Source organism: Malurus melanocephalus, unplaced genomic scaffold (genome assembly GCF_030028575.1).
Source record: "Malurus melanocephalus ecotype Western Australia unplaced genomic scaffold, MMel_1.1 scaffold_538, whole genome shotgun sequence".
In the NCBI taxonomy this organism is placed as follows: Eukaryota; Metazoa; Chordata; class Aves; order Passeriformes; family Maluridae; genus Malurus; species Malurus melanocephalus.
Genome location: NW_026623770.1, coordinates 266,515 through 280,250, shown reverse-complemented (window position 1 = coordinate 280,250; position 13,736 = coordinate 266,515). Strand labels below are relative to the sequence as shown.

At 34.7% G+C, this 13,736-nt stretch overlaps 1 protein-coding gene across 1 annotated transcript in view; it reads left to right on the top strand.

Annotated features, from left to right (window-relative positions):
• RASA1 (RAS p21 protein activator 1) overlaps window positions 1–13,736 on the top strand; it is a 54,613-nt gene that overhangs the window by 32,336 nt on the left and 8,541 nt on the right. The window contains exons 10-19 of the mRNA XM_057381870.1: window positions 419–539; window positions 2,619–2,775; window positions 4,426–4,513; window positions 6,573–6,650; window positions 7,751–7,908; window positions 8,204–8,280; window positions 11,524–11,696; window positions 11,905–12,064; window positions 12,248–12,390; window positions 13,116–13,231. Of these exons, the coding sequence (XP_057237853.1) occupies window positions 419–539; window positions 2,619–2,775; window positions 4,426–4,513; window positions 6,573–6,650; window positions 7,751–7,908; window positions 8,204–8,280; window positions 11,524–11,696; window positions 11,905–12,064; window positions 12,248–12,390; window positions 13,116–13,231 (1,271 nt within the window). The remainder of the gene's footprint in view (window positions 1–418; window positions 540–2,618; window positions 2,776–4,425; window positions 4,514–6,572; window positions 6,651–7,750; window positions 7,909–8,203; window positions 8,281–11,523; window positions 11,697–11,904; window positions 12,065–12,247; window positions 12,391–13,115; window positions 13,232–13,736) is intronic.

The window sequence follows — 13,736 nt, the reverse complement described above, 5'->3', positions numbered from 1 at the left end:
AATTGTGATCTGCACCATTTTTCCTTCAGAGTTTATACATCATTATTCAGGCCAATGAATTTTGGTAGAAGACAGTTGGAAGCTAGATAAATCTTTAAAGACTTGCATAAATTTTAACACAAATCACAGTGAAAGATGATGTGTTTTATTTTTACAGGAAAAAGACATACTTACTTTGTAGGTTTTGTTCTGTATTGAAAACTCTTACTTTCTTTCAGTTTTGGAAATACGGAAAGAGGTATAGTACATTTCTAGCATGTGTACTGTATAAAAAATAAATGCTGTATTAAAATGCATGAGAGAACAATAGTAGTGAGTTGGTAACATTCAGTAAAATGATCCTGATTGCAGTTCATAGGATGCATTTTGTAATGACAGTTTCTGAGCCTAAAGTATGTTTTTCTTACATGTTTCCCAGCACCAAGAACAAGTGCTTAATGATACAGTGGATGGAAAAGAAATCTACAATACAATTCGTCGGAAAACAAAGGATGCTTTTTATAAAAATATTGTTAAAAAAGGTTATCTTCTGAAAAAAAGTGAGTTATGTTTGCTTCTATTATATTTTTAAAGGAAGAAAAAAGCAGATAAGGATCACAGAATCACACATTTAAGAGTATCTTAAATTGGAAGGGATTCATAATGATCATGCTCACTGCAGGTCTACTGAACACTAAACTACAGGACTAAGACCATCATCCAGATGCTTCTTAAACCCTGACAGGCTGCGAGCATTTCCTTGTCTACCCTGTTAYAGCAGCGTTCTCTGTGAAGAACTTTTTCCTAAGTTCCAGCCTGAACTTTCCCTGATTCAACTTAACTCTATTTCCTCATGTCCTATTGTTGGTCACCAGAGAGCAGAGATCAGCAGCTCTTAGCTTAACTTAGTGAGTTTAGTGGTACTAGAAAGAGCAGAACTGAAGTGGGCAAAATGTTATAGAAAGTGTGTAAGGAGTATGAAAGATCTCTTTCCTTAAATAGTAGATTAATAGAGCAATGTGATACATTAAATTACATGCAGTGTGAAAATGTGGGTTGGCAGTTCTGAAAAAAATTGGCATAGGACAAGAGCTAGGCATCCTTGTCAAAGGTAGCATTCAAAATCATGTAATGAAGTATAATATTGTAAAGTGTTTGTACTTAATATGGAACTCACTAAATTCTAGCTGATAGAGGTTTGAGGGGTCTAGAATAGTATGAAGCTATGCATTCACTGCAGAGCACAACTGGTTTAATTCCGTTGTTCCAAGTCAGGTTATATGTTTTCAGTCTTAAATTTAAAATGCACAGTCTGCCACACAAAGGATATAGTGACTTTTTAGGGTTCTAACACCAACACAGTCAGCATACATTATATTAATTAAAATCTGGTAGCCTCACTCACTTCAGTGTAACCTCTGATAAAACCCTGAAGAATTGCCATTGAGCAAGTCTTTGAAGTTTTGAGGAAGCTAGTCCCTTGCTGAGTGTTACATTTCTCCTTTTGAAAAAAGAATCAACATTAATGGAGGCAGAGAAACTATCAATGAGAAAATTTCTGCAGGTGACAAGGATAAATTACAGATGGTAATCTGATTAGTGACCAAATGCAAGAAGGTATGAGTTTACATATAGCCCTAGTATAAGAGACATTAAAAAACCCTAAACCACCCCAAACTATGTCTTCTGAACAGCACAAGGAAAGCATCTCATTTGTTGAGAATGCTTACTCTGAGAGGTGTAGAGAGGTGTCATGGAGTGAGGAAATCAACTGAGTATTACTTGGAAAAATTAGACTAAAGGATATATTAAATGTGCTAATTGGAGCACTGAAATTTTAGATGCACATAACATATATGGAATAAATGAAATATAACCAGTCTTCCATCTAGGTGTCAGTATAATGAATGAGTGGTACGTCTATATTTTGAAAGTAGTGTTGTTACTAGTTTATTAAGAACCCAGTGGATTTATGAAGATTGAAGTATAAAATAAAGACACAAAGTTTGTTCTAAATGGTACTCTGACTTATGCACTGATTTGTTGCAGAAAGTTCCTAATCCATTATAAATCAAAGAATCTTCCTCTGCAGCAAGTGGAGCCAGTCAAATTCTTAGATACAGCTGTGCTTGGGGCTTGATTCTGATTTAAATTTGCATATAAAGTATTTCCATTTTGTTCTTCAGCCATACTGTTTTAAGGTACTGTAGTGCAATCTGTTAAACACTGGTCAGAGCTTAGGAGTAATCTCATGTCAAAAGTCAGTTTCTTAGTAAAAGTCTAAGGAATGGGCTCCACACTGACATTATTTGCAATCTGCATAGAGACAGGCATAACACTGAGAGGAGCTTACTGTTCAGGCAGCTCATATGCACTTAGTTAATCATATTGAGAGCACTGAAGGTGTTTGAAGAATCTTTTTGCAGCTCTACCTGCATCTATGAAAAGGGTCTGATTTTAGTCACATGTATAAAATTTAGTGTGTATTCTGATGTTAAAACTCAAGTGTGATTATCTGTACATTGTTCTTCTCTTGGGTATTTGACAAAAACTTCACTGCCCTCTTCTGTTTTCTTAATTTACAAAATTTCCATGTTGATTTAGACAGTATTGTAACCTTTTGCTTGACTCTTGTACAGGTAAAGGAAAGAGATGGAAAAACTTGTACTTTATATTAGAGGGAAATGATGCCCAGCTTATTTATTTTGAAAGTGAAAAACGAGCCACAAAACCCAAAGGACTAATAGACCTTAGCGTGTGTTCTGTCTATGGAGTACATGACAGTTTGTTTGGCAGGTAGGACACTGGCTTTCTGGCTTCTTCTAATCCTATTGCATCAAGAGTTAAAAAGATAAAGAATCATAGTAAGATCCAAGAGTGCTGCATTATTTTGATAGGTATTTAAAAGCTAATGTGGTTAGAAGTCTGTAGGTGCTTTTCTATTTAAGAACAAGTACTTAGTTTGTGATAAACAAGTTCATTTAAGTRAACATCCCCCGAGATTGTTTTTGCACAATTGCCATACTCAGAGTTACTTKTTGCATCAAATCTTATTTACTATAATATTTTGATATTCAAAATATGCTGACCACAAGGGATGTGATTATCATCAAGAAATATGAGCATCAGCATTCTTTTAGATATCACTAGTAATAAATAAGAGAGTTTTTATAGTCTTTCATTGGTAGTTAGAAAAGCAACTCCACTGGCCTGTAGTTTAGTGATTTATAGAAGAAATACCTGCATTTACTTACATTGTAAGTGATAGAAGTTAGAAATTCTGGTTATCCTAAGGGTATTAATATTTATTGAAAAATAATACCTAGTCAACTTCTAGTTACTTTGTGAAAAAACTTAAAGGCAGATGTTTAAAATTAGTGGCATTTCTTGAACTGCAAAGACTGATKCTTTGTTCTGTCTAATGGGGGTTTTTAAAATCTTTGTAAAATTTTGAAAAAAAAACCCCTAATATTTAACTACTGGAATGAGGAGCATAGATACAGATTTTAAAAAAATCACTGAAATGTTCCTTATGTAGCTGACAATTAGGCAGGAAGCCTTGAGGTATATTATAATCAAAGAACATTTTGGTTTTGTGTCTTAAACAGCTTAGATAGAAAACTGCGTTGCGGGTTGGAGCATAGTTGCGTACTGCAAGTACTACATAGTTGAGTACAGGTGGTACTACAGGTGTGTAGGAGAGTGTGCATGATTGCAGCAGCTTAGGAAGTTGTTAGTGAGGAGCTGCAGCTGAGACAGAATTTTTCCGATACTTCAAGCAGCTGGTAAAAAACTGCCTTTGCTCTTTCAGTCAACTACAGTGAAGTCTGTGCCTCTGCAGCACTTAAGGTTGTAGAGGTTTCTGTCACATACACTTGAGTGTTCAGTGCATGATCATTTGGTACACATTTCACTGGTTGTGAGACCTTTGGGGCACATTCACATAGGGGATTCCTTAGGTTAATACTGTTTAGTGAAAGAAAAATCCTTAATGTGTGATAAACTGATTGTGAACTAATGCTGAACCTCTGCTGCTTTTGAATTCTCCAGGAATAAACCCTATTGACAAATTTTTTCAGATGGCTGGTTTTTTGCCTTGACTGTAACTCAGCATACATGCCTGTTCAGTACACACCATTCTAAAAACATGTCAATATTCTGAAGCAGGCTGCGTATACTGAAGTGTAGTTTTCTTAAAATGACATAATACATTCAAAAACAAAATAAAATTTTTGAAGGACTTGAGAAGTATTGTTGGAGTTCTTCATCTTTCCATGTGTGATGGTGACAAATAGTAAAACAAAAACTGATGCAGTCTTTCAATGCACCTTACAGATAAAGAGCAGAAATCCATTAGTTGAGTGTAAACTTTGTTTTGGCATAGATCAAGTGGAGGTGATATGTGAAGATTAATGAAACTTAATTTTTGTTTTGTTTATTTTTAAGGCCAAACTGTTTTCAGATAGTAGTTCAGCACTTTAGTGAAGAGCATTACATCTTTTACTTTGCAGGCGAAACTCCAGAACAAGCCCAGGTGAGAGCTTTTTTTGCTAAGTGTAAAAAAAAAAACTTTTTGTCTTGTGTTGTTGAGTGATGTTGCCCTTCTGAAAAACTAAACAAATGTGTCACAAATATTTAGTGGTTTATATTAGCATGTGTTAAAACGGAGTAATAGGAGATCTCTGAGGGGAAAGGTTGGTGCTGAAAATTCAGCACCTCTGTTACTTGCTATTCAGCGTTTCAGTTTGGACAAATTCCAGTCAGGTCCCATTAGAACTTCTATTATTTTCTATTCTCTGTTTCTGGAAAACATACATATTTTTGGACATATTTCAATTCAGAAGAAAAACTTACTCTTCTGGTCTTTTTCATGTTATAAAACACAGCATTGTAAGTGAGAGTTTAACTTCAGATTGAAATAAATAAAATGCTAATGCATGTATGTGTGCCCAGTGACCAACGTACATTGAACTGCCTTTTCCAGTTATTGGCCCTGTGTATAAATTGGTAGTCATTTATAGTCATTGACCCTGCTGGTGCATAGTGCAAGGTTTTCTGGGTTTGTATAGCATCTTCAGTTACTAGGTCTCTTAACAATCATGTTCAGTGATGAAGAATTTTGGGATAAAGCCTGCTTCTGAGAAGTTCATTCACCAGCAGATTATATCTCAAATCCCACAGTGTTCTGGTTTATTAAGTTTTAAGCTCTGCAAGTCCACTACTCCGATGTATACATGTTACATTAGAAGTTAAGCTTTGCATTTGATGTTTTTTGAAGGGAAYGGAAGTATTTTAGACCACTCATAACAGATTATTATTCACCAGAGCATGAAGGCTGTATCAATGTAGTATTTTCCTGTGTTGTCTATACAGGTTAGCACAAATTTTCATGTTGGATTAATGCAAAATAGTTAAATTTGCTGAATAACATAAGAATAATGTAGTAATATTTGTCTTATAACTGTCATTGTACTGTTTTTGAGAAGCAATGTGCTGTATCATAATTGAGAATAAAATAAATTCTGTGCCCCTTATTGTACATTATTTTTTTGCCATATATGTAAAATCTTAGGTTCTAAAAAGTGGAAGAATTGAGAAGATGTAGAAAATACAGTATTCTGTTTTGTTTCCTGAACATTTGGTATCATTTGCTTTTGGTACTRAAACTGCTTAACAAGCTGTTCACTGCATTTGTACAGAACACAGTTTTTTCAGGTTTCTGTATAATATAGCTTTGGCCCAGAAAAGTTTACAGGTATTTCTTTTTCGCGAAAGCTCAGCTTTCATAGACAAATAGGATCTTCATGGGCTGTTTCTGAAAGCTTTTCCTTGGCAGGATTTGAGAACTGAATCCTAACTCACAAGGTGATCTAGCTGAGAAGAGATACAGTACATATTCCTATATTTTCAGAGTGTGGAAGGTATTGTGAAGAATAAGATTGAAGCAGTGTTGTGGGGGTTCTGATGGCATTGTTAAGTTGTACTTTGAGAGTAGATCTTTGAGATACAGACTGAAGAGAGGGCTGTTGGTCAAAACCTAAATTTTGTCCTTTACAAGAAATATAAAGGATTTGATGGYTGGTAGACAGTAACTAGAGAATGAGGACATATCTTCCACCTTCTAAAGGCAAACTGGAGGGTGTTGGATATATGCTCTGTGTTTCTCTGTTAATTGTTTCGTTTTTTTTGAAATATATGCAGTGTTATGACTGCCATACTGGAGTGATTAATCAGACCAGTTTGGCTTGTTAAACGGAATTTTCTGAGAAGCAAACAAGTTTTGCTTAATTTTGTATACAATTTAAATTATTGTAGTATCGCTACTCTGGAAAATTGGCAAAGGTTGTATATCCATTAGTAATGCCTAGTAATTCCATAAGAGAAAATGATTCAAATCCTTTATGAGGTTTTGCTCAGTAAAGATAATACATTTGCCTTAATATTTGAACTTCTGTACTGTGGAATTACAGAAAACTTAGGTTTTGCCAAGCTAATGTGAAAATTCAGATACTCTTTGTAGATATATCTGTTCCACTGCAAGAAGCTGTATCTGACTTGGTTTCATAACATTATTCTGCCTCCTTCTCTCTTAGGATTGGATGAAAGCCCTGCAGATGTTTTGCAGCTTAAGAAAAACCAGTCCAGGAACATCAAGTAAACGTCTGCGTCAGGTGAAGCTGATACTGTGGGGTTGGTTGTTTCCTCCTTGCAAAATGATATTGATAAATCTCAGAATTTTCCTTTCAACAGCAGCAAATCCTGAATAGAAGTGTCAAGAAGTCAGTACATTCTAAGATGTAGAATGCACTTTACATGGGATAATTTAAAAATTAATATAATGTGTAAATAAAATGCATGTGCATAAAATATTAATTTACATTTCATTTACATATAATACACATTTAATTAATGCTGTTCATTTTATGTAACAAATAACTGCTGAACCATGCTTATGCCTTAATTTCTCTTGACCTCTTGAAAGTGCTGTRTATGGCAGAATTTCTTCAGAAAGAGGGGACAGTCAATCTTAAATTGCTATGTCTGTAACGACTGGAGAATAACAGGGAAATACATCAAGAATTCTTAATATTTTTTAATCTTACGAACATTGAATGTAGTTATTTATCTGCAGACAATAGAGAAAGGAACAAAATGTGGAATAAAAGGAATAAACCACAGCTGTTTGGTTGTGAATATTAAAGAAGTTTAGATTCTGCTGAGTAAGTGAACTAAATTAGGTAAATTTATAGATAAAGTGGCAGGTGCAGTTAAGAGCTTCAGGGTGAAGCAGAAAGGGAATTATTTTCTTCAAGAAGCAAAGACAATGCTAATCTACATAAAGGAATACAATGTAATGTGTTGCATAAGAGAATTTTACATAATCTGTTAGGAAAGCACCAAACAATGTTTGGAATTGCTCATGACTCACTCAAAGTGCCAGTCATTCATTTCAGTAGAATTTTCTGTGTCTGGAAAAGTTGTTACTTGCAAATCCTAATGCCTCAAAAATTATTTTAAAATAAAAAACAAAATACCTTAAGAACATGGGGCTGGATATTTGCTTTCTGTAATTATGTGAATTACTCTTATTTTTTTGCTTTTGCCTGTTAAAATATTTCAATATGTTTTTTCTTTGCTCTTCTAATAAGGAGTTTATAGTTTGTATTCATGTATTAACATTAAGCCTCTGCACAGAGGAATAAAAAAATTAATTCACTTGCTTTATACTTTAGCAACAAAAAATAAATTGTGTTTATTTTTTTTTTTTCAGGTCAGCAGTCTCATTTTGCATGTAGAAGAAGCTCATACGCTCCCAGTAAAGCATTTTACAAATCCATATTGTAACATTTACCTGAATAGTGTCCAGGTAGCAAAAACACACATTAGGGAAGGACAGAACCCTGTGTGGTCTGAAGAATTTGTCTTTGAGTAAGTCTTAATCTTCTTGAATTAGTAAATTTCACTTTTAATTTGTATTACATTTAAGATTCTTAATATTGTGTATTGTTTTACAGTATTTAAAAAACCACCATATATATGTTTATACATCAGCACATTTTCAGACAAATTCTGCATGGGCAGAATATTCAGTAGACACCTATCTTTACTAATATAAGCARTTATCAAGGCTGATAATGATAACTTGGGATTGAAATGAAATTAGGAAAAACTTGAATGCCAGCCAGTTATAGTATTAATTAAGGCTTTCTGTCTTTTCTCCTAGTGATCTTTCATCTGATATTAATAGATTTGAGATAAGTCTTAGTAACAAAACAAAGAAAAGTAAAGATCCAGATATATGTAAGTATTTTTCTGTAAAAGATGCTTATATACTACACAATGGATACTTTGAGTAGTTATCACTGCTTTTGTCAAGCACTGTCACAAGACAATTAAGTATATTTTTATGTACGCCATACTGGTGTCTGTGTATGTTTTTGATGTCTGGTACTGGTTTTCCTTTAACGTTTTTATGATGAGAACTTCCATTGATTTTAGTAATAAAAGGCACAGTACTCCAGCCCTGTATGTCTGCCATGGCTGTGCTCTATGGTAACTATTGCTAGGCTGATGCCTGATGATTTTTATCTTTTCTTTTTATATACTCTTTAATATATTTGTATCTCCTTTAAGGTATTTTCTGTACCCTTTATATATTCTTTGTACCTTTAGCGTACATGCTTGTAATTTTTGTAGCCTGATATTTTAGCTTAATTTTGGAGTTCTGCTTGGCTGAAAGACCAACATCCCCAGTAGGAGGCCCGTCAGCCGCATATTGTCTCAAAACTCAAAAATGTGTTCTCTTTGGAACATACTTTGTGAACTGGGCTCTAGCCTCATCTGAGGAGGCATTCTTTAGACTAGAGGGTCATTACTTCATTTATTGAATTTCTTATTRGGAGATTGTAGACAGATACGCTAATTTTCAAGGTCTATAAAAATTGTAAACTYATTATACAAGGTATGCATTGTGGTGTGTTCCACCTTGAAGAGCTGTGCACCTAGGATCCTATTAAAATACTGAGGTAAAACCCTTCTATCCCTTTAATTGTGTCTGCCTCATAATTCTAAGACTGGCCAAAAGGCAACAAGGCAATGACTATGATTATACGAAAGCGAGAGCAAAGGGAAACTCTTCCACTTTGAGATAAAGATTACACTAAGTCAACTTGAATGACCATACATGTCTGCTAACATCCCCAGCCCTATGAAAAGTGTGAAGTTCACTGGGTAAAATAAGCTAAACCACTTCTTCTCTAACATATGTTGTGTTGCACTACCAGAATAAACCTGGAACACTTCAAATGCAAGATAACTGGTCCCTTACCTGGACTCACAGCCTGTTTTTCCTGAACCACCATTCCTTTCCTTTGCAGCCACAGATGTTATGTGTGGAAAGCTATGAAGTGGCCGTCATGTACAGCTGGTGCTAGTCATCTAGTCAGTTAATTATGTTAACTCACCTTTTCTACTTTCTTTTCCTTCAATGTAATGCAAATTGAAGTCCCAGCATTTAATTGGATTCACTGCTTTGTTTCTTTCATCATAACATGCAAAATTTAAATACCAGAATGATACGTGAGTGAAGGCTACCTTTTCAATATTTTAAAATATTTCCTGATTTTTCAGGTGTTTACATTGAAGTTTGTCTGAGTGTTCCCTACTTATTTTAGAGTTTTTTAAGTATTCCAGATAGTCAGAAATGATACTAAACAGTTCAGCACCAATTTATCAAATCTCTTCACTTTCATTTCTCTAACTGTAAATTGCATAAGGACTTATTCAAATAAATAGATAAAGTGGCTGGAAAATCCAAAGCCATAGCATTTTTAATAGACTTCATCTGCTACTATTGATAGTTGAATTAGTAAGTCTTGCAGGACCACACAGTATTGAATTGGTGTGGAGGTTCTGGTTTCGTTTACACTTTGGTGATTAATTTCAAATTAGTTCATGTTGAGTAGAAGTCTCTTACTGAAAGGAGCCTACCAATTCAGTGTAACCTGATAAACAAGAAAAAAGTCTTATTACTTAAAGTTATTTAGTATGAATTATGATAACTATTCTGTGATCCTTGTACAGATATTTGTTATGATCTTTTTTTTTCCTTAATCAAAATGAAATGTTAGTATTTACATTATAGCTATGAAGTACTGCTATAACCACAGGGAAAAATTAAATCATCACTTTATTCTGGGTCCTGTGTTTCATTCACCATTCCTCTTGCTGTGGCACACGGGCTTTACATGTGCAAGCAAGTAAGAAGAAAAGCACATTTCTCAGTTGTGCATACTTGGCTTTGGTGCCAATGAGAAATATTCTAGGAAAATCAATTTATTACATAGGCTAATGACATAATCCTGTCCACACTGGTGATAAGTAGCACGTGGTGATGGATTGTTTTTCATGTTATTTGACTGGTTTAAATCCATTAACTTTTATCAGTTTATGAACTCCAAAGAATATTAAATAGGCAGCTGGATTGTCTTGAATGGAGCATTATAAATGTGGTCTTTTTTCTGTTCCAGTATCAAATTATATCCTGCTATGTATTGCTGCAGCACTGGGGCAATGAGAAGTCTGCTGGAACCACTGACAGTTTCTTTTCTGTGGAAAAAAAACCTAACCCTTTATGGGCTTTTTTGTTTGTTTTTCATGTGAGGAAATTAAAAGCAAATACCTTTGAGAGTCAAGGAGAGAGTGGTTGTTTGACTGAGAGGTGCACACTGATAGGCTAAAKGTAAAACTAATCGCAGACTCCTCTTGGAGCATAGTGAGTGTTACAGACACACTGTTGCATCTGAAAGTGCCTGGGCCTTGTCTTCCTGGGTAAAAAGCCCTTCACTCAGGAGCACATGTACCTGCTCTGGATGGGCCTGTGCTCTGTCCCAGSTGCTGTAGCCTGCTAGCCAGCTGCTGTATCCGACTTCAGCTGCAGTCCAGATCACTGCTTGGCAAGTATAGTGTACCAACACCATCAGTTTATGATTTGCCATTCTTGAGCTGATTGTCATTACCTAATCATCAAGTGCTTGGAAACACTTTTTAACCTAATATACATAAAGTGTTGCTTAGATTGGAAGTATTATAAAAGAAATACAGATGTCAGTGTTTGGGAATACCATAGCAACACTGTAGTGACAAATAGGAGCAGACTTAATGGTGGTGTCAGCCCAAGGCTGGAAAGGGAATTGTGAATTCTAAAGATTTAACCTGTTTTTTAGTTTCTGACTGCTATCTTGATTTGCAGGGTAGCACTGTGTTACTTACTTTTCTTGGGTGTTGCAACATTTGTGTGGTATTTTTGAATTTATATGTATACATTCTTTACAAAATGCCATATATTTATTTTTCAGTTTACAGGACTCTGTTAAGCTATTGAAGAGAGAACCCATTAATATATTGATGAAAAACTTGTTTAATCTTACTAGTATTTTTTTTCTGAAATAAGATGACGTGCTAAAAATATAGTGATTTTTTTATTCAGTAGTAGCACTTTCTTGATGGAGATAATGTGCCTGAACAATGCTTTTTTTCCTTAAGTGTTTATGCGTTGCCAATTAAGCCGATTACAAAAAGGACATGCTACAGATGAGTGGTTTCAGCTCAGTTCCCATGTACCATTAAAGGGTATTGAGCCAGGATCTTTGCGTGTTCGAGCACGATATTCCATGGAGAAGATCATGCCAGAAGAAGAGTACAGTGAGTTTAAAGAGGTATGAACTCTCTTTACTGTCCTTGATTTATGTGTCGGAACTCTTTTTTTTCTTTCATTGGTTGAGACAGATCTCAGATCTTACAGTTGATGTAATCAAATAATTTTTTAAAATGACATCTATATATGGATATAGATACATAATATTTTTCCAAAGCTGTTACATGTTAGGAAAGCTTCTGAATATTTTAAAATTGTTTTTCTTTCAGCTTATACTCCAGAAAGAACTTCATGTAGTCTATGCCTTGTCACATGTTTGTGGACAAGATAGAACACTGTTGGCTGGCATTTTACTGAAGATTTTTCTTCATGAAAAGCTTGAGTCCTTGTTGTTACGAACACTAAATGACAGAGAGATAAGCATGGAAGGTACTGCACCAAATCACATGAAGGTTTACGGGAATTCTGGGCAGGTGGGGTGGGAAGAGTTCTGGTTGCTGTCTTCATTTTCTCCTGCTTTAGTTGCAGCTTATGTCAAAGAGTAAACATGTACTTCCTCTCCTTTTGTTGCCTCCTTTTCTCAATTTTTTTGTTTCCGATTTCTCTTTTCAGATGAAGCTACTACCTTGTTCCGTGCCACCACTTTAGCAAGCACTCTTATGGAGCAGTATATGAAAGCCACTGCAACTAGTTTTGTTCATCATGCGCTGAAAGACTCCATATTAAAGATAATGGAGAGCAAGCAGTCCTGTGAGGTGATCCCTTTAAGTGTGTTCCTAAACATGTTGTTGACACAGTAATCCAGTGRTTGTTAAATGTTACATTTACATTAAGTATTTGTTTTAGAGACATTTATTAATGTCTCAGAACTAGACTTCATTTACACTAGATATACAGGAACTGAATTCATGAAGAGATTTTAAAATTTTTTTTCTGGATTTTGGCTTCCAACAATATTCATAGTAGAGCTTACTAAGTTTTTAAATCAAAATTTGTTTTAATTACTTAGCAGTTGTAGGCATTATGTAGCTGTTATTGAGTGTCCTAATATAAGTAAGTCTTCYTAAATACAAGATACCTTAGAAATCAAGGTCTGAACTTCTATTTTAATGATAAAATTCCTGATATTAAATGGTTGTTACTGATCCTGGAACTCTTTTTAAAATGACTGCCCTAACTCCTTCACTTCAACTTCATTGTGGAAAGGATGGGAGTTGTCAGAAATTTGGATTGAGAGAGACAAAAAAGTCATGCAGAAGAAAAGTGGTAAATGTCCAAGCTGTTGAAAGCCATATATGTGTATTAGAGCTTAAAATGTTGCTTCACATTTCCTGTCCTGCCACTGAAAGAGGCTAAGTTCTGTAAGAGACTTACACTGCAACAGAATATTGGCTTTAAAATAGCAGTGTGTATATTAGGAAAGTATATATATATGTAGTTCTAGATAGAAGAAGAAATCTTGTTGTCTTCTCTGTTTTAGTTAAATCCCTCGAAGTTAGAAAAAAATGAAGATGTAAACACTAATTTGGCACATCTACTCAGTATACTTTCAGAATTGGTCGAGAAGATATTCATGGCTGCAGAGATACTGCCCCCGTAAGTTTGCACTTTTCTGTTCAGACTTATGTTTGAAAATTCCTGTTTCTGTGAATTAAAATGATATTCTTAGTGATATATCTTAGGGTTGTTGTATAGACACAGAGGAATATAGATGCGGGAAAAATAACACTTCTGGAAATTAATAGTGCTTTTTATAAAAGCTYTGGCTGGCACATTTGTTTATCTTTTAAGGACAAGCTACCAGACACAGAAGATCAAGATAAAAAATAGGAAAAACTAATTAATCTCATATTTTTACAAACAGGTAAAACTATGGTAAGTTAGCAAACAATGACATATTTGTCAGTCTGTCTCTGAGAAAGAGATGGAATTGTTAACAGCATATTAAAAAAACAGGCAGGTATAATGTTACCATGCCATGCCTGGTTTTGTCCTCTAGGGAATGCATACGTTATTTTTTCCCCCACTTGCTTTAATTGGTAAAGTAACTTGTTTTCATACCTCAGATTTGAATCATCTAATAAAAAGTTGATAGTGCATT